This window comes from Dermacentor andersoni, chromosome 3 (genome assembly GCF_023375885.2).
Source record: "Dermacentor andersoni chromosome 3, qqDerAnde1_hic_scaffold, whole genome shotgun sequence".
Taxonomy (NCBI): domain Eukaryota; kingdom Metazoa; phylum Arthropoda; class Arachnida; order Ixodida; family Ixodidae; genus Dermacentor; species Dermacentor andersoni.
The window spans coordinates 89,597,559-89,624,325 of record NC_092816.1 but is presented as its reverse complement, the minus strand read 5'-3'; the positions used below and the strand labels follow the sequence as shown (position 1 = coordinate 89,624,325).

At 47.3% G+C, this 26,767-nt stretch overlaps 1 protein-coding gene across 4 annotated transcripts in view; it reads left to right on the top strand.

Annotated features, from left to right (window-relative positions):
- The window catches only part of LOC126542501 (3-hydroxyanthranilate 3,4-dioxygenase-like), a 45,408-nt gene extending 20,257 nt beyond the window's left edge, over positions 1–25,151 (top strand). The window contains exons 1-5 of one of the 4 annotated variants that reach the window (XM_055076663.2): positions 963–1,445; positions 11,281–12,124; positions 12,979–13,229; positions 19,436–19,693; positions 21,681–25,151. In XM_055076663.2, coding sequence (XP_054932638.1) covers positions 11,813–12,124; positions 12,979–13,229; positions 19,436–19,693; positions 21,681–21,933 — 1,074 coding nt within the window. In that variant the 5' untranslated portion in view covers positions 963–1,445; positions 11,281–11,812 and the 3' untranslated portion in view covers positions 21,934–25,151. Of the gene's footprint in view, positions 1–962; positions 1,446–1,491; positions 1,567–11,188; positions 11,212–11,280; positions 12,125–12,978; positions 13,230–19,435; positions 19,694–21,680 lie in introns of those variants that run through there. The other 3 variants (XM_055076666.2, XM_072287250.1, XM_050189604.3) reach the window with 3 other exon arrangements.
- Positions 25,152–26,767: the final 1,616 nt, after the last annotated feature.

Below are 26,767 nucleotides of genomic sequence, written 5' to 3'. Positions count from 1 at the left end.
ACCTCGGCAGCTGCGGCTGGCTGGGAAAATTTTGTAGGTCGGTACCCTTGCAGGCCGTTCGTAACAGTATCTCCAAGCGTCGGCAAACAGCATTACCTCGGTTCCGTCCAGCTGCGTGACATTTGCATACTTTGTAATGTTTGGCTCAAGTGGAGTGAAACACCCTGCATATAGCAGCACAGTGTTGGCTGGCTACACGTGCGAGTCACTGTACAACTAAAGTGAGCTTCACGTAATCCAGCCGAAGTTGTGGCACTGTTCTATATACATCTTCAGCGGGCGGCGTTTTTTCTGCGTTTATTTTTTTTTTCTAACTAAAGGAAAATACCGAGAACAACCTCTATCAGCACGTGCGTTTGTGTTTAGCTTCCCTCTTTTTTTACTTCAATATATATATATATATATATATATATATATATATATATATATATATATATATATATATATTGCGGCTGTGCGTGGGTCGTCACGGGGATGAAGTGGACGGCGGCGGCACAGGCGTGCAACGTGTCCGGGAATACCGCACGAATAGCAGATGGGCCGATTGTCCGGTGTGCGCCAGGGATTAATTACTCGATGGGCTGGAGGTCGTGGCGGCGTGGGGGTAAAAACAGGGCTAGGCATCGGAGGCAGAGCCCGGAAGGTCGGCGGTCGTGGTCGTGCGACGGCGTCGGCGTAAGTCAATGGGGCGGTGAGTTGAGGCGCCCGTTCCAGAGGAAGGACCTCGGACACTTGCTCTTCTATAACATGTCGTAGGGTCGGACTAAGGGACGAACTTAGTAGCATTGGCGATGCGGCTGCGGAACTCTGCACGGCGCACTTCTTCCTTACAATATATATATATATATATATATATATATATATATATATATATATTAGTACTGCTAGTCTGTTCTCTCATCGCTGCTTTATCTCCTCCTTTTACGGGCCTAAACCTAATACATTCCTGCACGTCTTCTTCCGCAAGCATCGGCCGCTTTACGTGCACCTAGACAGAAGCGCATTTCAATGACGCCACAGCGTGCCCGCACGCACGCACACGCAGGCACGCGTAGCCTTCCGCTCGCTTATTAGAACCGGCAGACGACCGCTACACAAACGCGACGCCGGCGTCTCTTTTCGCAGTGCTGTCACGTCCACTCGGGTGAACGTCGTCGTCCGTATCTCTCCGCCGCCGCCGCCACCGTCGCGGTGACTTAAGACAGCTCGATTTAAAAAAAAAAAAAGGCAACGCAATAAATAAGAACAAAAGAGATAAACGCAGGTTTGCGCGGGAAGGCCTCGCACATCGGCAGTTTGTCCGTCCGTCGTATACAGGCTGCAGCGTGCGGCTGCCGCTGCCTGCGGCGGCAGACAACCGCCTCTTTTGCCGGACACATGCATGGTGACTTTCCATTGCTCGCGCTGGAACTCATACACAGGCGACGCCCGAGTTCAATTTACAAGTGAGTGAGTGTGAATGGATGTTCCAGTGCCCTGGGGGATATTGTACCACGTGATCGGCGTGCGAGCGCCCGCGACGCTTCTCGTCCTGCGGTTCGAGGTTTCCGGCGCCCCCCGTAGCAGGTCAGTGGACGACCCACTACGGAGATCTATGCGATGGCAGCCGTGCCTTCTGCTGCGTTCTATACGCCTTGTACTAAGGGCGTACGCGCGTATCTTCAAATAACGAACACGTGACGACATGACAACTGCCAAAGCACGCGTACGTATGGCTGTAAAGCGATATAGCTCAGATGCTCCGCGCTTCGAAACAGCGCTGTGCAGAGGGCGCAAGCAGGCAAAACACGGCTAAACGACATCGCTCGATTGAGTGGTACCACAGAACACCTACGCTGGCACACCTCCAGTGCAAGCATCGACACGCTCGTGCCGGTCGACGGAGGCCTCACTTCCGTGTAGGACGCTGCGTGCCGCGAGAGGTGACACACACACACACGCACACAAAGAAATCCTGTGTCATAAATGTTTATTTCTTTTGCCCAACTCACTGTAATTACACTAAGTCACACAGAAAAGTATATAGAAGCCGTTTCGACGGTATACGAGCCTATGGATGCGTTAACAATTTCATCATCTTACTCTATAAAATGATATCCTCTGTTAAAGGTCTTTGTCAAAGCGCGATATGCCGACATCACAAGCCATAGCAGCGAAGGGCGACGATGGCACTGTTGAAGTTTTTAAGGACGACAGATTTGGACGAGCGGCTGTAGCCTAAACTAATGTATACAGTGCCACAAATGCTATTGCGTCGTGCGGTGATAGTATGCGGTGACAATGACCGACTGCGATTGCACGTGCTCCCTTTATTCCTCTCTTTCTCTACTTTCCCGTCACTTCCCCTTCCTTCTCTCCCTAGTGTAGGTTAGCAAACCAGATCTTGCCCTCTGGTTAACCTCCTTGCCTTTCCCCTTTCTCCTGTCTGTCTCTCTCTCATCATCTTATTAAGTATAATTGTGCATATCCCACACGTTGTGGGAATCGACGTTATGCGAAACATTTTGCAGGTGCCTGGCTATCTAGCATTGTTTGTGGTGCCGAAAAGCGATACCAAGTGGACCAACGTGTTTGTTTAAATTGAGCAGTGCCTGGGTCGTGAGCGTACGTGCCTGTGACGACAGCAGCGCGACGATGATCACGCTGATGGTGATCGTACGGCGATAAAGGCGTGGTTTTTACGCCGACAGTTCGACGCGAGCTTGCATATGCAATGCTTGGTTTTTGCATAGGTGAAGGACGAGCGTAAACGAGCGAAACACAGATTGTGACCTCATAATGCGATCGCGCTGCGTGTTATGCAATTTAATTATTGGAATCGAACCCGAATGTCGCAAGAAGTGTCTGGAGCAGAATTACTTAAATCTGCACCTGCCCTCCACAGTTTGCCAATTTGTAAAGGCGATATATTTTGGGGCTTACCAGGATTTAGTACGCCGACACAACGTACCATCTGCTGCAAGCATCCTCTAGCCATAGCAATGGCACTCGCATCTCGCCCAGGGGTAAAGCCCTGTGGCGTATAGATGCGCTCGGCGGGTGGCTCTGCTCTGTGCTTAATTAAAGGAACGCCAAACAGAAACACTTCAATCATTTCGCATAAAAGAATTGGCTGTCCGCGATAGCGGACAGCCGATCTTATACTCCCCTGGCATGCGCAGGCCTCTGCGAACCCCAACCTACGGACCAGTCCGGCTTCTAGCTTTGATGTCCCCGTTGCCGCTTTGGTGCCACTATTTAGCATTATTGCCGGTGCCTCTAGGACTCCAAAGCGGCATCATCATCGTCATCAGCCTGGTTACGCCCATTGCAGGCTGATGACGATGATGATGCCGCTTTTGTGTCCTGGAGGCGCCGGCAACAATGCTAAATAGTGACACTTTGTTTTAATTAGCAAACAACGCGATCAAATAAATATAATGGCGTCGAGCTGCCAACTTGCGATGCTAAGTTCAGCACTACCGCGCCCCGCGACTTCTGCCGGCGCGCCTAGGGACAAGCGCATACAACACGCGCTAAGGAACTCCTCCGTAGTACCTAGGCAGAGTCGTACATTCAAGGAGCAAAAGTCCTCACATTTCTTCTCTCGCACCCGCTCTTACTCGCGCACGCGCGCAAATATGCGTTTATTTCACTCAAATGGGACCATTCAAAAATGCTCCTGAAAAGTCGCGGACAGCAGCATACGAAAAGCTTCCCAAGAGCGAAGATACTACACCGGGAGAGCAAGCCCGGCCTCTACTACGGCCCCTACTGCTCCCCCGGGAAAATCAGTGATGTTTTTTTTTTGAAATATAGAAAGCCGCAAGGGGCAAGAAAGGTTAAATCCGGCATGACTGACTCAGCCCCAGCGCCGCAGGCGCGATAGTCTGTCCGACGTACCTTCAGACACAGCGATCACCAAATGGCGCGTCCGTGCCCACTGTTTCACCGCGCGGGCAGCCAGCATCAGAGTGTGAACAAACTCGACCCCACTCCGCAATGTTGGCACGCCTACGGGACAAACGCATGCCACATGAGCAATGAAACTTCTCCGTAGTGTCTAGGCAAAGTGAGATATTCAAGGAGCAAAAGCCCGCAGATTTTCTCTCTCTCACCCGCTTTTACTCGCGCCTGCGCGGAAACGCCGGGCGCCTCGGGAAATGCCACGGCCCGTTGTACTCACTAGCAATTGTAAAAATGCACCCGGGCCACCAGGAGTAGAACGTGACCCCTCTTCCCTCCCCCCGGGGCCTCGTGCGCGACGGAAGACGGCGCGCTTCCTCCCCGCTTCTCCCTCTCGTGCACGACATTGAGCCCCGATCGCCGGCTCACCCTCGCATGCTTTCACCCGAACATACAGCATTCGGCGCACGGCGACGATTTTATCGGCCTTGAATTTTATACGGAACCTCACGACGACGGCAACGCTGACGGCAGAAATGCACCTCGAATGTCCATATAATTGCAATATCATTGCGATAACATTTATATGGACATTGAAGGCAAATTTTCACCATCACGGTGATGTCTTGTATGAAGTCCAAGTGCGATAACATCATATCGCGCCCCGCGCGTCGTACGCTGTGGGTGCAATTGAAAGCTTGCGAGGATGAGCTGAAAGTGATGATGGCTTGAAGCGCGTAGTCTTCCTGCGCGCTGTAATGGTTGGGGTCGGGCATGAAATAGGTGGTAGCTGGCCCATGCCGCCGTCCAACTCATCCACGCTGAGGACGTTGTTGAAGGGAGAGACTTGGTCTCACCGAGAACGAGGAATACGGGATTTATTTACAGTATCTACATGAGTACGCTACAGTTCATCAGTCTAACATGACTGAAAGAGAAATGCACCACGGCTGCTTATAAACAATCTGTCCTCCCTAAATCCCTAGTTGAGGCAAAACGGCCATTCCACCAAACGGAGCGTCCAAAGTCATCGTAGCCTTTGAGGGGGAGGGTTGACGCACGCACTTCCGCACAGGTTGCACTGACCACTACAACATGCGAGGGTTCTCGCAGACACGGTGCTTGACCCGAGCAGGCGCCTTTTTATCCGAGAGTTGACCCTGCAGTAAGTGGCCGCCGCGTCTGCCCATCGACGGACGACTTCTAAGCTGCGTCAGACGGCACCGCAAAGCATCTCCTTCCAGGAATTCCCCGCTCCAATCGAACCGTGAAGGCGGCGTATTCTTGTCTTCACAAAGCAGGTTGTCGCCGCAGCAGACATCCCGGCGCCGAACGGCTGGGGACGATGGTCGCTTCCCCGAAGAACGCCACCCCCGCGGCTGCGGTTGGCAGGGAAAACTTTGCAGGTCGGCACCTCTGCAGGCCGTTCGTAACAGCGTCCAATGTTGGAGGTCAGGTGATCAAACGCGCTCTAAAGAAGTAGAATGCGCGTCTCTCTCTCCTCCTCCGTGGCTGCGCACGGCCGTCCGCGCCCATGCATGCCGCATCTTGGAGGTAATCTGCGGCGGGTGCAAATACTTATAGGGAGAGCCGAGATGGGTGGTGGCTTCATGCGCATTGTGTTCCCGTGCGCCTAATGCTAGAGGTCGCCTAATCTCAAGTTTCCTGGACGCGATGGAGCGAGAGGCGCCACGAAGCGTTCGCTCCCGGCTGTTGGCGCTCTTCATTACACCAGCGTTGTGACAGCGAGTGCTCCAGGTCGAGTGAGAACTGACCATGTCCGCATCTCAGGGGAAGAATGACACCATGCTTCTTACTAAAATTAGCAAGTGAATGCTTACTTCAATTTATACGGTTGATTGATACTTTGTTATTGCTATCAAAGCTTGCTTTTCGCGCCAAACTACGACCTTTATTGACGTCCTTCTTAGCAAGGTGTGACACGACTCCCTTCGTCCAGGGCCTTTTGGGCAAGTACATCCAACTCCACGTCGCCATGATATCGGATGTGGCTGCGCACACACTCAAATATCGATATCGTGGTCCGGCGTTGACGCATCTTCCACGGTTTCTGCAATGCTGCGAACTATTTCTCCGTTTTCATGAGCTTCCCGCGAATTCACGATGACTTCAAAGCCAATTTGCTGCCAATATACGAATTATCCATTGTCAAGTTGTTTCTGTTCTTTCGCAGATAATGTTAAATGCCTGAAAAAAAGAAAGCGTGAATGTACTTATGCAATTCAAGGAGATCGATGCGACAGTTATGCATTCACTTTTCTCGGAGTTCAGGAACAAGAAAAGCTGAAGCTAGCGATCGTTCAGCGGCCTCGGAAGACAGTGCGTACATTGTACTGCACATTGGCTTTGAATCTTTTCAACGTTAATTCGTAAACGATTACGTAAAATATTTATACTGAACACGAAGTCAGGTGCCTGTGGAAGTGGTTTAGTTATATTGCCGCCACCAGTTTTCGATGAGATAGACACTCATTTGACATAAGCCGTTTTGTCGTCACTGACGACGACAATCACACGTGAAGTGTGTTTCGAATACCGCAAATTGACATAAAAATCATGAATGCAGCGCGAATACGGCAACCCACCACACGATGTCGCATCTTCCGCTTCCTGTCTATGCAAACAAACGCAGTCTTTACCATATCAAATATTGCCAGGATGGTCACTTTGTCCGCATTCATGGAGGTCCTGCTTCTGCCATCTATAACAGGGATATTCTATCAAAAAAGTCGCAGTTCTGTCCGAAAGGCGAAGCATTGATAGCGACATATCAAATCATTAGATAGTTATACGAAGTAAGCTTTGTAGTTTTATCGGCCGTACAAATTGCAGTAAACATACGCGCTTACTAATTAAATTAACAAGCACGGTTGCACGGGTCCGCATAGGCAAACGTGAACAGTTATCACTCAATGACGACGAAAACGCTTTATTGCAGCGCTGGCGTGACGAAGAGCGCCCCCGGATTCGCGCCATGCACCCCTCGCTTCGCCGTGTCTCGGAAACTTGAGATTACGCGACCTCCAAGAGTAGGTGTGCGGGACATAGTGAGCATGTAGGGCAACCAGCTCTCTCGGCTCACCCTTAGCCTGTGCACCCGTCGCAGATTACCTCCATGATAAGGCGCTTAAGCCGCGTAAGCGCTCAGTCACGTGAACAGCCTCGGCCGAGCTAGCGCGCGCTTGCAACGTCACCAAGCGCTTGATCACGTGTCCTCCCACATTAGGCGCGCGGAAAGGTACGGGCGCACCAAAAAAAAAAAAAAAATGAAGCCGCCTTCCTTCTCGGCTTACCGCCAGTTACCGCTGCCCGCTTGCCCTCCAACACATGGCATAAGGTGCGCGATGAGATCTTGTCGCACTTGCAATGGACTTACATGTGGAACCTCAACGCGGGGTTGAAAATTCTCCTGGAGTGACCATACATATTGATAAAATTGGTTTTCCGCGTTCGTAACATATCAGTAAATAACAAGAGCCGACTTGCAAAGCCGTTATGCCCTTAAGCTATCTTCGTATCTCAGGAGGATAACTATATTTGTATTTCTCAATTGTATCTTGCATACAGGTGTCAAAGCACAAGTTTTACAGCTGCAGGAGGCGCCTTGTCAGCTTTCTTATGTGCATGCCGTGTACATCAAGAATAACGCTCAGTGACGGCAGCGTAAACTGTTGCTTTGATGGTGACCAACGTTTGTGCACCGGTACTATGGTGGCTAGAGGAATAGCTGCGCCGATCGAGCTCACCACATCCTACGAGTAGGTCACCACTTCTCCGCATCATGACGCTGAATTGGTGCTGCTTTCGCACGCACACACACATGCAGACACGCGGAACTAGCGTGTACTAGACATAGACAGAATCGACCTTCCCTGCTTCCGTTTCCTGTTGGAAAAAAAAAATTTCACTGACGATTACGATACTCCTTAATGCCAATTTTGAGCGCAGCCTCTGCTCGGGCAGCTCGTTTAGCAGCAGCAGCGGCAGACGAAGCATTTCCACCGGGTAAGTCGCTCATTGTTCAGAAAGAAAGCGTGAGCACGGGAAACGCGTACCATGCGCGGCGCCGCAGACGAAGTAGCGCATGCGCAGTTGGTCCTAAGCCCACGCCAGCGCTTTGTTTCCGGGTTGACCGCATGCCTCGTCGTGCTGGCACTCCACTTTCATCTTCACCCTTCTCGCCATATCCTCTCCGCTTTACAAATATAGGTTGCATTGCACCGTCCTCTCCGTTTTCCTCCTCGCGTCTTGCATCCCCCCGCTGCGCTCTGCGTTCGCTCGGTTACGCCGACGCTCGCCGCAGGGAAGAGATTGATACGGCCAGGCCCATACAGGAATAGGTGGCGCCATGGGGTAGATAGAGAAGTTTTGAGGAAGGAGGAAAGGAGATGTATACAAAAATTCTAGGATGAAAAACATGTGTAGCATGCCTGATTAACTCAAGCAGGCTGGTTGGTTGTCGCAGCCCCATTTCAAAGGGGATGTCAATAAATGATGATGATCATCATCAAGTCAGTATAACGATACTTCTGCGCGTGTCGTCAGCTACCCTAAGCAGACGACCAGCGTGTTTTACGGTATCGTTGCCGCTGATTTCAGATTTGATGTACACGTAAAAATTAAATTATGGGGTTTAACGTGCCAAAACCACTTTCTGATTATGAGGCACGCCGTAGTGGAGGACTCCGGAAATTTCGACCACCTGGGGTTCTTTAAAGGGAAGCTGAAACGGTTTTCAATTTCCATGAATTGCTGGGGTTGGGAAGAACAGACCTAATAATTTACGGTTCCGAATCTTTTTTCTTCGTTTTGTTAATATAAGGGGCGGAAATCGCTTTCTAAATCACCCCCGCGGACACTCCCCCATCGCTTCCCGGAGCGCCGGGTGAGGTGGTTGCCAGAGGAGAGAACCGGCGAGAGTGACCTCAGTCGCGGGGACCGAGCTGCCGGACCGGCGTGCTGGCATGTGCTGGCATGCCTCTTTCCGTCCTGCGCTTTACTGAACGACGCTACGAGAGATTTGCTGCCGCCGCCGCCGCTCACGTTTGTTTTCTTTTGCGATTTTCGTAAACTGTTCTTTCCTTCTGTGCTGCGTGAGTGCCTACAGCCAAGGGCGCCCAACATACCCTCGTTCTGTGCAGCATTCGGCTGCGCGAACAGAGGCGGGCGGGACGATGCGGTGTTTCACAGGTTCCCGAAGGACAAGAAGCTTGCAGCGCAGTGCGGTGAAGAGAGAAGTTCGTGCCGACGAAATCAACTGTGCTGTGCTCGGACCATTTCCGCGATAGCCGGATAGCCTTACGACAAATGCGGAAACGCGTTGTTGCTAGCGTTGCTATACTCCGTTTCATACATCAGGTGCAGCGCTGTGTAGGCTTGAGATACTTCTTGCAGTGGCTGCGTTCGCACTTAGAAAAAGTTCGGTGTTTCTTGACCCGATTTTTTAGAAAAATTTTTATATATAAGCTCGGTTCTGAATGAAAAAAAAAAGAATTTACCCATAGAAACAATCCGTGTACTTATACGGCTGCTAACACTTCTTTTAAATAAATTTTCTTTTCGGCATTTTTTAATTGCAGCCCGTCGCGGCAGTTTCACGTGCATGCTCGCGCGAGCAAACGCCGCTGGCACGCTGCGAAGCATAGACGGAAACGCGCGCAGTAGTAAATTTTGGTGACCGGACTTCGTGCGTAGCTTCCACAGCGTTGCACCTAAGGTATGAAATGGAGTATAGGCTTGCCTAGTGACATTCCACGTACGGTTGCAGTTATCGTGTTTACCACACGGCGGTGCTAAAACTGCCTAATATCTTTATGTCAATACTAGCATGGAGCACGCATACCGATTCTTGATTGAGCCACAATCGCAAAGTCGTCGAACCATAGTATGAATAGTGCACATATAATACCTCTGGCCATCTCTGGATGTGTATGATAAGCAACTTCCATGACTGTACCTCGCAGCACTGCATGTGCGCGCTTTGAAACGCGGCACTTATGTTCGCGATCGTGTATCGACACTCAAAAAACCACGGGACTTTAGACAAGCAGCGGCAAGGTGCTTGACATCGCGGAATTGCACCCGTGTTTACAATCTAATGAGAAGTTAGCGCTTCGGCATTCTTCCAACAGCAAGTTCCCAGTGACACTTTAGCGCATTTTTTCTCCCGTCATTGGAACGTGCAGCTACATGAAAAAAAAAAAACATGCGTACCAGCTAAGATTTCCAACGCGCGAGAAGGTGCACACATCGCTCTCGCTTTTGGCACACTCAACATCGTCGTTGCCGCCATCGTTTTCCGTATCGGCTGTCGGTTCGAACATGTACGGCGAAAATACAAGCTGTCCGAGACAGCGAGAACGTTCCATAATGCTTACAACTCAGCTATGAAGCCAGAACAGAACAGCGTGCTACGCTCTGAAACGGCGGCGCCGACCGGCGACTGCCGCGAATGACGTCACAGCGGCCCCGACCAATCACGGGCAACAGCGGCGTTCGCGCGATGCCCTGAGGCGCTGGTGCGCGTTTTCATGAAAAAACAGCCGCTTGCGCTTGTTTCTGGCCTTTTTGAACCAGATATTCGTGTTCAGGGGACTCAAAACTGTAGAATGCCGCAGAGAACTCTTTTTTTTTTTTTCGAAAAGTGTTTCAGCTTCCCTTTAACGTGCACCTAAATCTGAGTACACGGGTGTTTTGGCATTTCGCCCCCATCGGATCGAATCCCGGCCGCCGCGGCCGGGATTCGATCCCGCGACCTTGTGCTCTGCAGCCCAACACCATAGCCACTGAGCTACCACGGCGGGTGATGTACACGTAATAATGTTGCTCTGAGTGCGCCTATGTGTGCGCGCGTACTATGTCTTTATCTACAGTACGTTAGCTAATATGTAAATTCCGTGTGCGGGTGTGCGTGTGCGTGCGTGCTTCCGTTTTCTGTAATCTTATAGCGCCGTGCGCGAAGGCGCGTACATGTGTGAGGCCTGTGTTTACCGTTGTGCTAGACTCTAGGTATTCATTCGTCATAGCGCGCGCACCTCAGGTGCACACAAGACCATGGGTCTGAAAAAGGTACAGCACACGCGCGTACTACCGAGTGTAGCTAGTTAATTCATGCGTTTAAACTGGAGGACACAGTGCCGAACGCTGCTCACTTCGTCAACAACCGTGCACACAGCTGTGCCATGGGCAAGTACGAGGTCCGCGACGTGCGTGCCATGATACACTCGTGCACGTGTCGGCCGCTCACAGCTGGCGGCACTTGGCGTGAGAGCAGTGCTTCAGTGCGGCATCTGGCAGTATATGCATGTGTGTTTCTGCATTTATTCATTTATAATTTATGTGATCACACTGACCTTTTATTATTCGAATACGCAGCCTCACCCCTGGACCAGGCGTCCAGCACCACGGAATCGCAGAGTCGCAGCGACCATCAGCCCTGCTGAGTCATCAAAACTGCAGAGCCCGGTGGGATTAGATATGTTCATACATTGGCGCCGTCGTTCAAGAAGTACTGCTTTTGTATTCGACCCTTAAGGAAACGCGATTATTGACCGGGACGTTAAAAAGAAAGGAAGACCAGGACGCGAGATTGCGTGCGCGTTCTTTTGAATATCATTCGGAAGCGTATGCATGCGCAAGATAAAATGTCTACTGAGGACAGTTCCTCGTGTTCTCGTTGACAAAAAACATGTCGACGTGAGCACTACGAGCAGGGGAGGCTCGTCTGTCCGCACTATCTCGCGAATACACGACGGATAGCTGTGATCTCCAGAGGACAAAACAACAAGCAGCTGCCAAGTGCAGCAAACCCAGGCCGGGCTCCTTCGGAGAGCCTGTTCGAAACAACTTAATTGTCACCGCGACCGGCCCCGACGCGTATCTTCTGTGCAAACCACGACAAGCCATAATGATAGCGACAGCCACCATAAACGGTCCGTTCGGACCACGGCGGCAGCACAGCCGGTCGCCGCTGAGGGACCCGAGTCCGCCCAGACGACGACGTGCGACCGCTCCAGCGCGACACATTCAGCCGAGCAAGTTCGGGTGCGTCGACAACGGCAGCAAGCCACTTCGACTGCGCAAGCGCAGGGTATCATCCGTCAACGCAACCGCCATGGGGGCCGTCAAGTACAACGTGGACCAGTGGGTTGAGGCCAACAAGGCCTACTTCCTGCCACCCATCTGCAACAAGATGATGCACAGCGACGGTCAGCTCAAGGTCAGTGAAATTGGCACTCTCGAAAACCAGTTGCCCCGAACGGGCGCCCCGCCGGCAACGTGTCTTCCACCGCTTCACTTTTACGAGGTCGACCATCTGGCGAGAGAAGCGTGTTCTTTCAGCGATCGTATAAATGCAATTAAAAGGTAGCAGAAAAAGGATGCCCTTAAAATGAACTTCGCTTTTTCTTTTTTTCCAGCATGTGTAACAATATACGAATGCACCGTGCGCATTTTAATAATGGAATGCATATGTGTTGCCTATGGAAGGCAACTATTTCGCGCCATTGTATGACGCGGTTTATCGCACCACCCAAGTTTTAGCGACCCATAGAATATTACCCCCTCTCCTCAGTAACAGGCGCCTGAGGTATCGATATATTCTTGCCGCCATACTAGTAACTTCGTTTCGCACTCCTTCTGAAGGGTTTCGTGAGCGTCATCCGTTAAGTCAGGCCCTACATCACAGAGCACGCTTCCATTACTACCTTCGTGGAAATCTGACAAAGCAACAAAGCTAATTAACTGTGTGGCATGTGGCGGAATCATACACAAGAATCGGACTCCGAATCGAGTATACAAAATTGAGCATGCCGGTGTGCATTCAGAAAGGCCTGACAGCGCAAAAAAAGAAAAGAATGCACCAATCATAAGGACGTCAGGACCAAGACCGCGTCGAAAGCAATGTCTACCTTGCAGTCCCAATACTTGCTCCGCTAATTTCTATTATTATTATTATTATTATTATTATTATTATACTACACTGCTCTGCCATCAGATATGACACTTTTCAGTCTCTCCGTTACGACATTAAAGAGCGCCAAGCTTCTTAAGAGGGCTCACGTTCCTGCACAGGTGTTCTACGTGGGCGGTCCCAACGTGCGTCCCGACTACCACCTGGAAGAAGGCGAAGAGCTCTTCTACATGCTGCGAGGAGACATGTTGCTCAAGGTGGTCGAGCGCGGCAAGGCCAAGGACGTGGTGATCCGCGAAGGCGAGGTGTTCCTGCTACCCGGCAGGATCCCGCACTCGCCGCAGCGCAAGCCCAACACGGTCGGGCTCGTCATCGAGCGGGAACGGACGCAGCGAGAGCTGGACTGCGTGAGGTGCGCGACGACTTTGCTTTGTCTCGCAAACATCGGCGATGTTCCTTCGGCACGCGCTCACATGCCGCGCATTACAGCACATACATCAGCGTTCTTGAGCCCGTCGCGAGACACATGTGGAACAAACTGCCCGAGATATCGCGAGGAGATAATAATGGGGATATAAAAAAAAAGGCTGCCCCGCCCTTGTCGTTGCTTCCTGCAATCATCTGCGTCCGCATCGAACTTCTAAACAAGAGAGCGTGCAAGCGATTGTTCAAACAGAAATTGCAGCAGTTTAACGCGTAACCATCGCCAGCCGATTATTGCGATAGCAGTTATATACCCTTACACTCTAAAAACAGATAATCGTCATCTGTCTTGCCCGCGTTTCCTTTCTTTAACGCTGCGAGCCCGGTACTTCCCAGTCATGAACGGCATGCGCGTTATCAGTGTGACGCAGCATTCTCGACAGGAAAGTAGCGAGCGCCGAGTTTTCAAGAAAGGAAACGCAAGCAAGGCAGATGACGATTATTGTTGTGGGACAAATATACACCCCAAAGGGTGCAACCGTTTTAAGAGTGTACACTCTTAGAAAAATTTACACCGTTTGGGGCGTATCTTGTCCCACAACAATAATCATCTGTCTTGCCCGCGTTTCCTTTCTTTAACTCTGCGAGCCCGGTACTTCCCAGTCACGAACGGCATGCGCGTTATCAGTGTGACGCAGCATTCTCGACAGGAAAGTAGCGAGCGCCGAGTTTCAAGAAAGGAAACGCAAGCAAGGCAGATGACGATTATCGTTGTGGGACAAATATACACCCCAAAAGGTGCAACCGTTTTAAGAGTGTAGGCAAAAGTACACCCTTTGGGTTGTACATCTGCTACACAACGATAAACGTCATCGGCCTTGCTTGCGTTTCCTTCCTTAAAAACGCCGCGCCCGCTCCTTTCCTGTCGGGAATGCTATGTCATGCTGATAACGTGCTAGCCGTTCGTGACTTGCAAGTACCGGGCTCGCAGCGTTAAAGAAAGGAAATGCGGAGACGACAGATGACGTTCATCGTTGTGTGGCAAGTTACGACCCAAAGGGTGTAATTTTGTTTTAGACTGTACACTCTAAAACAAAATAGGAGGAAACAGCTTTATTAAATAGTAGAGGAAAGGGAAGGGGGAGCCAGGTGATGGGGAGAGGCTAGGTCGGGGCCCAGGGGGCCGTAGCTGTCGCCGCCCATTCCACCAGCCTGGACTGTGATTCTTGGTCGACACTTCTCAACGCTTTCTCCCATTCCTCAGGTGAGGGGGCATGTTTAGCTTCGAGCTTAAACGTAAGCGGCCAGATTGGTGGCGCCAGCTGGTGCTGCAAAGCTCAACCATCTAAACACAGAGCCAATTACTGTTGGCGGCGAGCTCCACCACTGGAAAAGCTAGCGTCACCGTCGAGGCGTGACATGGCATGGGTGATCATGTGGACACAGCGGCCGCGTCGGCTGCTTCGGAAGCGCCGAAGTGAGCTGAAAAGTTTAAAGTCCCACCTGCGCCTCGGTTCTGATTGAGTGGTGGGACTTTACCGCCTTGGGTGTCTGCTTGAAAACATTTGAAAGTACTATAATAGGTAGTGGCTGCCAATGGAGGCGTGCAGCATGGTAGTTCGGTGCAGCAGTGCCGGACGTACGCAACGGAGCCCGGTGTCAGCCTTATTCACACGTAGCCGCAGGGCAAGGAGCTGCGTGAAGCTTGGCTGGCGAAATTTAGAACCGACAGACAGCCATCGGCTACAACTCGGGTATGCAGCAAGCACAGACGCGAGGAACATTTCTGCTACGGCGCCGGGACGGCGCGATGTTGGATGAGTAGCAGAAAACGCGCACTGAGACGCTCGCCTGCGCCCGCTGCCCGGTTAATGTCATGACGGTTTGGTCTATGAACTTGTTGATGCTAGATACTGGCAAGTTCACTGGAACGGAAAGGGAGCGGTAAGACGCACATTATAAAAAGGTACGGTATATGGTCATGTTTGTGTTATGAATTAAATTAATGCACTGGATTACGAAAATCAAGCAGAGGGAAATCGCACGCTGAAAAGACCGATAAACATACAGTGCGACGCAACTTGAGAAATAATATTGAAATGTCCAGCAATTTAGAAGAAGAAAAAAAGATTGAATCGTCGCGACGGCATATCACAGTCGCCGTAGCCAGGCATCGAAGTTATTTTTTGAACAGTTCTGATAGCGTCCACGCAACAATGGTTGCTAGTGTACTGTCAAATGTTCATATGCTGCGGCCTAAAGCTCACGGCATGGTGCGAAAACGCGCTCACAGCGAAAGCCAAACATTGTGCACGGACATGCATGCAGACGCGCAGTTGGTCGCTGCGAACCCGTGCGATCACTGCATTGAGGCTTCATTTTGTTAAGCCCCATTTGGTTATACAGACAGCCCACTATAAGAACGTATTTCACATAGTTTACTTTCAGCAATTGTCTACCTTTAACGCAAAAGCCGGTTCGGGAGACTCCATCGCGGCGACCGCGCGCAGTGGCGTTCGCGTATACTGTACGTATTCGGTAAAGAGATAGCATCTGTAAACGATTCTGTGCTTTCAGTTTGCCCAAGATTATTATATCGACAGTCGAAAACTTCCCTCGTTTGGAGAGTACCTGCATAAATGTACAGGAGGGCTGCCGCGTGGTGTTTTTATTGAGCGCCGTAAGTGAAACAAACCTATGAGAAGCGCGCTGCGTGACCCCTCATACTACGCAAGTGAGGCGCTTCCGACAGATGGCGACTCCGTAACCCCTCGCCGCCAATATTCTTAGCTGGGGTGTAAATTTTCGACAGCTGCGTAATTGTGAACATAATTACGGCTCTGCCGAAAATTTGCACCAGCAGCGAAGCAGAATAAAGTAGGTTACTGCAATTTTAGCGCTGTGTCTGGTTGAGTTGTTGATTTGAGCATAGGCATTTACATTTCATGCAGGAACACTGAAACGTCACACAGTACTAAATTTCTTAACCTTGAATTTGCAAGTTTCATTTAGCTATTGTGTAAAGGTGTTTTCTTTTTTTTTGCGCTCGAACTAGCATGCAGTGCCCGTCAGATTCTTGAAACTTTTTAAAGGTGCAATTTTCATGAAGTATCGCATATGTATGCTTATGAGCTGCGGATGTTATTTACTTCCTTGTGGCTTCCCTTGAAACAGCATCATGAGTTTTTGCTCTTTACTGTCAACATTCTGCAAGAGGCCTCAGTTGCAGGTAGTCGTTACCTTCGGTGAACGAATTTGTTTGGTGCCTGCCATTGGCATTGCCTAATGGTAGAGTGGGCACACATTTATGAGCTAAATGTGGGGCTATTAGCAGCTTTTTTCTCGATTTGGGAGGTCAATGAACGGTACCAGTATCTAGTCTAGCCAGTAAGCACTAGCCTCTTTAGTTCCATGATACTAATAAACATTTTCCGACAATCCCTAATTCATGTGAGCTTCCAAAGGAATGGAACATTGGGAAGGTGGTTCAAACTTACAAATCTGGTCCCAGAAATTCAGCTCTTAATTATCCTCCCATATCCCTTACAATAGCTGCTGTAAATTATTAGCGCATGTAGTTTTCACGAATGTGGCTAGCTTTCTAGAATCCAACTCATACTTTAATAACAGCCAGCATTGTTTTCAAATTCAAATTCAAATTCAAATTCATGTTTATTTACCAGACAATACGCTGGAAGGTCCGCTGGGCTAAAAGCCGTAAAAACGGCTTGACGGGGCCCAGGTAACCGTTACATGGCAGCGGCTATACAAGGTGCGGAGGAAAAGGACTAAGATACACTGTTACAAAGGCAAAAATGAAAAAGATGCAGAATACATTGCGTAATATAACATTCATAAATCACACAAATACACTTGAAATACGATGCACATGAAAATGCATATGCATTTCATGCATATCATATTCCTGCGAAAATCATATTCCTGCGAAACATATCTAGTATCATTCACTCATGAACTGCATCGAATCCTGGATCGCTCATCGTGCGCTGACTGTGTCTTCTTCGATTTTAGTAAAGCATCTTAAAGTATGCCATAAACTACTACTCTTTAAACTAAGCTTGCTGAATATCGACCTTAACCTCCTAAAATGGATATAGAGAAAATTTCCTTACTAACTGCTTCCAATTTGTTACTGCTAACGGTCGTAACCCTCCACCCACCGAAGTTTGATCGAGTTTACCACAAGGGTCTGTGCTGGGACCACTATTATTTCTTATCTGTAATAATGATCTGATTGCTAAAATATCTTCTAATATTTGTTCGTAGATGATTGTGTTATCTTCTGGGAAATTAAAAGCACTGATGATACTATAACACTCCAAGCTGATCTGGATAATATAGATGAATGGTGCGGTAAGTGGCTAATGGAATTAAATATTAACAAATGCAAAATAATGCGCATATCCAGATCTAATTGTACTTCTAGCACCTGCCATATGAACGTTCCTAGATTTCATCATGTCATATAAATATATTGGTATACACATTAAAAATAACTTAAATTGGACCATTCATATACAGTACGCCATTAATAATGCTAATCGCATGCTCGGGTACTTACGGTGCACCTTTTTCAAAGCACCAACTACTTTAAAGTTACAGCTTTACAAGACTCTAATACGCTCGAAACTTGAACATGCATCTGCAATATGGGATCCCAGTCATGTTAATCTCATTAAGTCACTTGAACTAGTACAAAGTAACTCTACCCGTTTCATTCTTTTTAATTATAAACATGCTGTGAGTATAACCTTAATGAAAACTAACCTAGCACTTATTGCACTTGCTAACCGCTGCAAAATAGCCTGTCTTTCGCTATTTCATAAAATTTTTAATCGCACCACGCTTCACAATGACTTCAGCCTGCGGCCTCAGTACATTTCAAACCACATTGATCATCGCAGTAAGGTAGGAATTGATTGATGTCACACAAAGTCTTTCTTTCAGTCTTTCATCCCCCGTACATCTCAGGAATAGAACCACATTTCCTCAATTATCGTAGCCATCACCGATCACAAACTTTTACGCGAAACATTAGCTAACATTGTATAATGAGGAGAATCATTGTATTAACAGAACTGACTGCACTTATTTGTTTGCTTTACACTACTCTGTAACCACTCCCCTCTTTAATGCCACATGGCCCTGAGGGTACTTTAAGTAAATAAATAAATAAATAAATATTCAAGTTGCAAATAGGCAACAGAAAAAAAGAATGCCACTAGCAAACCTAGAAAAAAAAACTTGCAATCTAACATAGCCTTCGTAAATAACTGCAAGAATGCGGCAATCCGAAACATCAACTGACATTAATGCCATTCAAATTGTGCAACATGATTTTCAGCTAAGTAGGAACCCTTCAATCATATAATAAGATCACTTGCCCAACCAAAATAAAGTGATGCTGTTGCTGCCATTCTTGCAAACACGAACTGCCACCACTTCTGCCAAAAATTTCAAAATCGACATAAAAGAGCACAAAGAGGCACCGTTGCATGTGGCACCACCTTTGCTACCGGCACTGTGCTTGAATAAAGCTGTCTAATATTTTCTCATGCTTACTTCACTTTAAAACAAGTTTAATGCACAGCTATGTTTTTTGAAAAAAATACATCTTATTTTGTTACTTGCTCTTTATTTTAATGTTAAACAACCCCATTGCAGGCTGCAAGTTGTAGCATGCTATCAATGTGGCGCAAGATTTGATCCGGTGAACGTGCGCGCTTCAAAACATGTGCAGGAACTCTACAAAGAATTGGTTCCATGCACTCCATTTATGGTGCTGATTACACTACAAGGGGTTTATACGCCCTATACACGCAACTATATCCCCTCACCTTTTCCAAAGCATGCCGGCAACTTCCTTGCTAGGTCTAAGGTTCTACTCCCACCAAAGACCGTGGGTTCGACTTCGACCAAAGGTCGTGGGTTTGAGTGCCCTAACTCTATCTTAGTTAACTTCGCCTTCGCTAACACCAAAGGTCACGGGTTTGTAGCCTTATTGTACTTTTCGCGTTGTCAATGCGTTTTTGCTTAAGGTCGGCTGACCGATGAGACATATAAGGCTTTTGCTATAATAAATGCCAAGGTGTTAAACAGGTGCACCACTGCACCATATAGCACAGTATATAATGGCACCTGTATTTCACTCTGACGGTGTTCTCGTATGTCTAGGTTCTATCTTGATGACAGCTGTCAAGAAGTTCTGTACGAACGCTGGCTCCAGTGTGATGACCTGACGCAAAAGCTAGCGAACCTGCTCAATGAGTACATGGCCTCTGAAGAGCACCTCACCAGAAAGCCTGGTCCAAAATCCTTCCTGAGGAAACCAGCCTATGAGCCGGATAGCAGCGTGAACCTGGAAGCGCCCTTCAGCCTCAACCAGTGGCTCGATGAACATGGGGCTCAGCTGGACCACAAAGGCGGCAAGAGGTCAGAATGCATTACACAGTAAAAACGGCCTGGCAATGTTTGGGAACAGCGTGAAGTGTAGTTAGTGCTCATACAAACACTGACCACCATGCAGGTACCGGACATTTTAGTTGGCGAAATCAGATGCCTATAGCCGACAGTTCAATGTAGTCACGAGCAATATAGTACAGCAGGATGGTGTCTAGTAATCGCTGGCCATGGGGGTCAAAATGTCCAATTCATGTTTAACACCAATAATGGTACCCGATATGTGGTCATTTGACAAGAATGCAGAAATTGCCCTCTTTGCGTGAATGTGTGGTGCGTCTGCTCCCCACTACTCCATGGCAGTAAGTTCCCTCCCACCATGACATGCTAAATACGTATGCTAGTTCTTGCCAGATAATCAAAGCTAAGCATCATTGTGGTTGGTCAGTATTTGGGAAGACCACCACCAAGAAATGCAGAGGAACAGTCCAGGTGTATGTCGTGGGTGAGAAAGTTATCTGCTGCAAACAACGTCCCCATCACTTCCCAGCCTTAATGAGCATTCTTTCCAATGTCTGACAGGCACATAAAGTACCTTAGTGTCTCGACACTAAACACACTGTGGTTAAAAACGCGACGGGAAAGACATTAACAGGCAGCAGGAGTGCCAAGAAAATTTGAGCAAACCCACCCACAAAATCTGGACAACAACACTACCTAGAATATATAAGACCTCTGCATGCTCAAGGAACATGTGGCCAACTGCGATGGCCAGTGCGCCAGCACTATGCAGCCAGTGCGTGGGGTCACGTGCCTATTGGTGGCCACATCGTTCCTGTGCCATTTCTTTGCCGATCAAAAGCGCCATGAAGACATCCATCACCAGAGTGGCAGTTTCGGTACATTGGTATAAGAACTAAAGAAGCGCGAACTGGACACAGACAGAAAAGGGCATGCGCACACACACAGGTGCTCACTGTTCGCATCTAATATGTACCTCCTACATGCGTTTTGCCCGGAATTAAATGAAATAATAAATAAATAAATAAATAAATAAACACATTATTTCATTTATTAAGCTCAAGTAATTTCCCCTATGTTGTCCTTGGTGTCAGTGTTTGTTGGCTTCTCATGATATGACTTATAAAAATCGGGCCCCTCGGTTAACCCCCTTTCTTCGCACTCATACTTATGACATTTAAGCCTTACATTTAATATTCCAGTGCTCTATTATGAGCAAAGATTCTTTTGCATTAAAGATGCACTAGTTCTTTTGTTTGTTCCAATAAAGCAAGCTAAGATCAGTAGAACTTGCAATGTTAAATTGAATCAATCAGTAATGTTCCTGGAGAAGCAATCTCAGTCAATCAATTTTGGAGATACCTTCGCTTTCCCGTCACGTAATGTACGGCGCAGTACCTCACAGGAGCGACAGAGGCTTTGCTGGGTAGCTTAGACAATCAGCATCAGCTGAATGCGATATCCTTGAAAGTGAGCGAATAACAATGATACTCCTGCTTATAAATTCTTAGTAATGGCAACATTCGAGCGACAGGGGCTCATGCTCAGCAAGCCCGAGAACACTGTGGCTACTGTGGTGGACACTACGATAGTGCGTGCCTCACTGCATGCTCAATTTTGTCAGTATACAAACGTTTTCTGCAATGTATACAATACCGAGTCACACGTCAAAAGTAGTGCCGGCATGTCTCATGGGAGGGGGGGGATAGGCAAGCCTCCCCCTCTTCTGAATTTGCCATTCCATCAATTTTTTCCACTCCTGCGAGTATTTGTTTTCTGCACTCGCAAAGTAGAACACTGTTATGCGTCTGCTCTTAATATCCATTCCTGGTTTACACATTCACGATAAAGAACAGTGAGTGTGCTCCCATGTTTCCTCCATAATTCATTTTTCTCCCATTTTTGAGATATATCAACACTTGAGTTTGCAGTGCACTTGCAAATTAGCTTTGGAAGAGGTAGCCAGTGAGCAGGTTCCCAAATTCAAACCTACATGCAGGGATCTGTTCGGGCCGGGCCACCAGTCGACCATCGTGATGCTCGGCAACGGAACCCATGGGACACAGTGTGCTGGCACGGAGACCTTCCTCTGGCAAGTCAAGGGATCGGCCAGCATCAGCGTAGCCGGCAGTGCGTTCCCACTGGCCGAGAACGACACCATGCTCGTGCCCACGCCCGGGCAGTACACACTTGTGAACCAGCCTGGCGGACGCACTCTTGCTACCAGCATGCCACCAAAATGCATCTTGTGATACACCACCACCCCTAAGTGACCCCTCTAGTATGTTAGCGGGGACATCGGAATCACTTTGCGAGTGGGCAGCAGTGGTAAGCGCCCTGCAACAGCCACTAGCTGTGCCATCTATTCAGTGTGTCGGAGAAACTGCAGCCATTCCCCAAACTGAGAGAAAGTGGCCAGGTGAATTGCAAAGCATCTCGCCTACCCTCATTTTCAATGCCACTATACCAGGTCATCCAATCTCAGTAGCAAACAACTCATTAGCATTCAACCACGAATTCGCACATATGATCTTCACATTCAACTTTATGAATAAAGACATGGCCACTATAAAACTTCTGGCACATATTTTATCAATGAACTGTCAATCTGCAGGTGTCTTTATGAATTTTAGCTGCTATGAGCATTAAAATACTAAAAAATTATGCAGATCTCATGAACTGCTTGGATGGATGTTATGCGAAGAATTTCTATGTAGCTGGCTAACCAGTACCACTTGGGATTCTACAAAGTTTTACCTGATGGACAAACAGGTTTCGCATAACGTGAATGACCCTGCAAACTTGGGTAGCCCCAGAGTAGACGGTACAAACCATATTTCTTGCGACAATCATCGGGCCTATATTATTAAAAATGAAAATCTCGCATCTCGTATTATCTCGACAAAACAAATGTGGTAGATTTAAGAGCTGCAAAAGAAACGCAACCACTTAGCAATGCATTTTGGCAGGAATTTTGATTTTAGAACATTTACAATTTAGAATGAATTTCCCACCATTGCTGCTGAAAGCAGCACTTTAAGAACCTACAATATTTGAACACAACAATCTCATTTGACAGAGAATGCATCAATATTTTTGTAAGAGGCATTGAAGGCATTTGGAGTTATCTGCATCCTCAATCATGTGCTTACTTAACAAGGTTACTTTAGAAATTTACCCGCACACTATTACTACATATAGAAAGCAATATTTTATAAACGGAACAAGTTGTAAATGTCTTTTACCAGTATGGGCTATTGTGTGCCTTCTGTAATAATGAATGTATAGGACTGTTCTGGTTCAAGTGTATGATTTTTGTACAGTGACGATACAATGTACAGATGTGTATGAAGCATTTTAGTTGACAAATAAAGGTCTTGCGCAATAAATTGCTTTTCATCCCAAGAAATTTTGTGACAAGCCTGAGGAATAACTGACATGATTGATCATGCTAAGTCATGACATTACATTGTGCAATAGCATTCTGGTCAAATGGTATGCAGCTGACAAGTCCTGTCCTTTTATAAGGAAAGAATCATTGTGTACAAGAACTGCTGCGTGTAAAAAGTGATTTCATCTTTGCAATTAACGAGCAGGAAAGTGAGAATAAGTGGAATCGTGAGCAGGGTGTTGCAATGTGCACTTTAAATGAGTTCTAAACTTTAGAGGGAGCCACGGAACTGTGCTAATTCAAATGTCTCGAGGCCAATTCGAGGCCAATTCAACTTTTCAGTCAGACAGAGCTAACATAACAAATGAGCTAGTAAAAGCCAATAACTGTCACATTATGGACATACCAAGTTCATTGGAACTGAAAGCAACAAATTTCACCCTCAATTGAAAAAAGAAAGAAAAGTTGGAAGGCAATTCAAGCTCCAGTTGAAGTCGCAAGACAGCCTTCCCGATCGATTTGGGGATCAGATGGAGGTGGGGTCACTCGCCACCGTGCTGTATCGTGTCACCTCTCACGGGAGGGGAGCAGAAAGAGCGTTGCTAGTTAAGCGCAATGCTCTTGATTGTCGCAGTCGCTAGGTAGCCTAATGAATCAAATTTTCATAAAGTGATGCAATGCTGATCAGCATTGCACTTTGCCTTCTCGGACGGTGTTCTAACTACACTGATATGGGTGCTTGTGCTCCCGTGCATGTTTGAGTGGATCCATGACAAACTGTGGTGAGCCTTTATTTTTTTTTGTATCAACTTTGCCCTTTCTGCTGCTTAACCCATAGAATGTGGTTGCTACGTAGCTGGACGGAACCACGGTAATGTTGTTTGCCATCGCTTGGAGATACTCCCATTATTTTGTGCATACCACCTAACTAGATAATTAGTGTCAATTAATTAATCAACTTCTCAATAATTAAAATTAAAATTAAAGTGTAGATTAGAAAATTGTAGAGCAACATGAGAAACTCCCGGTATGGCTTTCTGTTGCTCAATAGGTGCTACATAAGAGTGTTTTTACGAGCATGAAAGAAGCTCGCGAATACATGCACGCCTCGATTGGTCAGCCATGCATCAATTTTGCATGTGTTCGTAAGCTTTTGAACGCTCGGAAGAACACTTTAATCTAGTACCTATTGAGCAACAGAAAGCTGTATTGAAAGTTTGTCATGTTGCTCTACAATTCTTTAATTCAAATTTTTCATATAGTTATAGTGACTAAGAAGTTTATTAATTAAATAACACAAATCATCTAATTAGGCAGAATGCAAAAAATTATCTGAGTATCTCCAAAGTACGGCAAACAACATTACTTTGGTTCAGTCCAGTTACATGGCATTTGCATATTTTTAATGTTTCGCTCAAGTTACATGAAACACCCTGTATATTTACAAATATATCTGCCAAAAAAATGACGCCGAAACCTGAGGAATAGGCAAAGAAAAAAAAAAGCTTCACTTTAAAAGTGGCCTGACGATATAATGACTTGGCAATGACACCCAGCTGAGTAATGGGATGGACGGATGGACACAGCAAAAACTATTTTGAGCTTTTACAGTAAAATGTTATGCAGATTGGTGCAATTGAACGTCACGCAGAAACTCCAGTAGCTCCCAGCAATGGCAGTTTGTATGAATCACATTGACATGCATACTTCTTCATCTTTCTCCGGTGACAACTTTTCACCGGCTAACAAACGTGAAACATTATGGCTTGGCGTAGATTGTGCCTGCACGTATCAGAAGTTTCTCTAATGTTATCAATAGTTCTAACCATTGTTTGTTGTCGCCGAACCTTTTGTAATCTGATTTTATGCACGAGGCAAATTGTGTAGTACTTTCCAGAAGCCACGCGGGCACCAGTGATTATGCTGGAACCTTCGACGAGTCATGTGTAACAACCAATGAGCTTGACCCACTGATCAGATTTCGCCATTAGCCGACTTTGCTCGCCGCCATCGTGCTTCGAGTGTCACTTGCTTTTGTGGGCACTGGTTCACCCAATAAAAAGTTAGCTTTGTGATTTACAGTTTTGCTGGTGTTTTCTTCACCGTCACTACAACGCGACAATATGCGGGAGTCAGTAGGCCAATTTTATTTGCGCTTGAAAAGCATGTGTGCTTTTGACATGGCTGCAACGTGTAGCCATTGGTGCCCAGCATGAAGCCTTTGGAACAGGGCAAATGCCAGCAGTATGCAGAACTGCAGCTTGACCTAGAGCAATCAAGTGAACACGCACAAAAGTGTGAACATGCACATTCTTGTCCTTACGGCTTCTGAATAGCTTGGGACCCACTAATTATCTGCTGGTTTGAGTGCTGTTATGTTAATGTATACGCAGCATTCACATCTTTGCTAAATTCCTTTTCATATCCCTGAGCGCTACATTAAAGGGGCCCTGAAACACCTTTTGAACATAGTAAAAAAAAACATTGCCAATTTGTTAACGATGCTCCCGTGAACATGCGAGCCAAATATTATTGCACTGCATGCAGCAGGGAATTTACAATCTTGTCTCAAAAGCAGTGAATAGACACTTGCTCTTGCATCCGCAATGTTGTCATCGAAAGTTGATCGAAACCAGTTGGCCTACCAAATCTATTGGCTGATTTCTTGATCGCGAGAACATTCTCAGCAATACATAATTGCTAATTTTGAGTTAAATAAATGGAGCATGTATATGCCTGCAATCTCAAAACGACAGAAAAGTCATTTCATCTTTGCAGTGCACATAGATGCATCTGCTGCGAGTGGCCTCCTAGATAGAAGTTATGTGATGTGTAGTGTAGTCTATCACTGCCGCCACGGGGTGCTGCGTGAGCCCTTCCACCATGACACTCAAGCTTTGGCCGGGGCTTTGCCCTTTTGGCTTCTGCGCTGTGTAGCTTCCAGTGCACTAGCCGAGACAAAAAGAGAGAGGAAGCTAGGTATCAATGCGATAACTCCACTTGTAGTTGAAGGAGGGTTCTAAAAGCTTTTGTGGCTTGAGATTGGTGGGACAACATACTTTAATAGTGAGGCCATTCTATGATTAGTTAGAAAAGCATTTCAGAGCCCCTTTAACATATTCTACAAAGTGGTGCTAAAGTGGTTCCAACAAGCTCTTGCAGAACCATGTGAATCTTGCAGAGGCCTAATAAGCACCAAACTTCACCAGTCAGTGGGCATAAATAAAGCAACGAAAACAATATTTGGCCATTCCAAATCAAGTCAGAAATCCAGTTCCTAACTTTGCATTTCTGGGACAGGCATTCTAAGCCATGACATCACAAGCTAGCATGTATTCAGTGGAGCTATTCGTGCTCATGGAGCACCCAGAAGGACATGTTGAAAGACAAGGAAGAGGACGTATCGGGCAACGATTACTTACCACTCTCTTACCACATTCAATGTCCTAATACTAGAAAATGGAATCGAGGCTGGAGTTACACGAAAAGGTGAGCTTAGAAACTTTGCAGGCATATAGGATTACTGAAGTGGATGCTCGGGCAAGTTGGTACGATATACTTGGAATTTGAAACATCGTGGAAGATGGAACACCAGTAAAAGAAGGACACAGACATGGCATTTGCTCACAAGTATATAAAACGCAGTTGTGATGAATAAACCTTGTTGTGAGTCAGCATCGTGTCTGTCTGTGTCC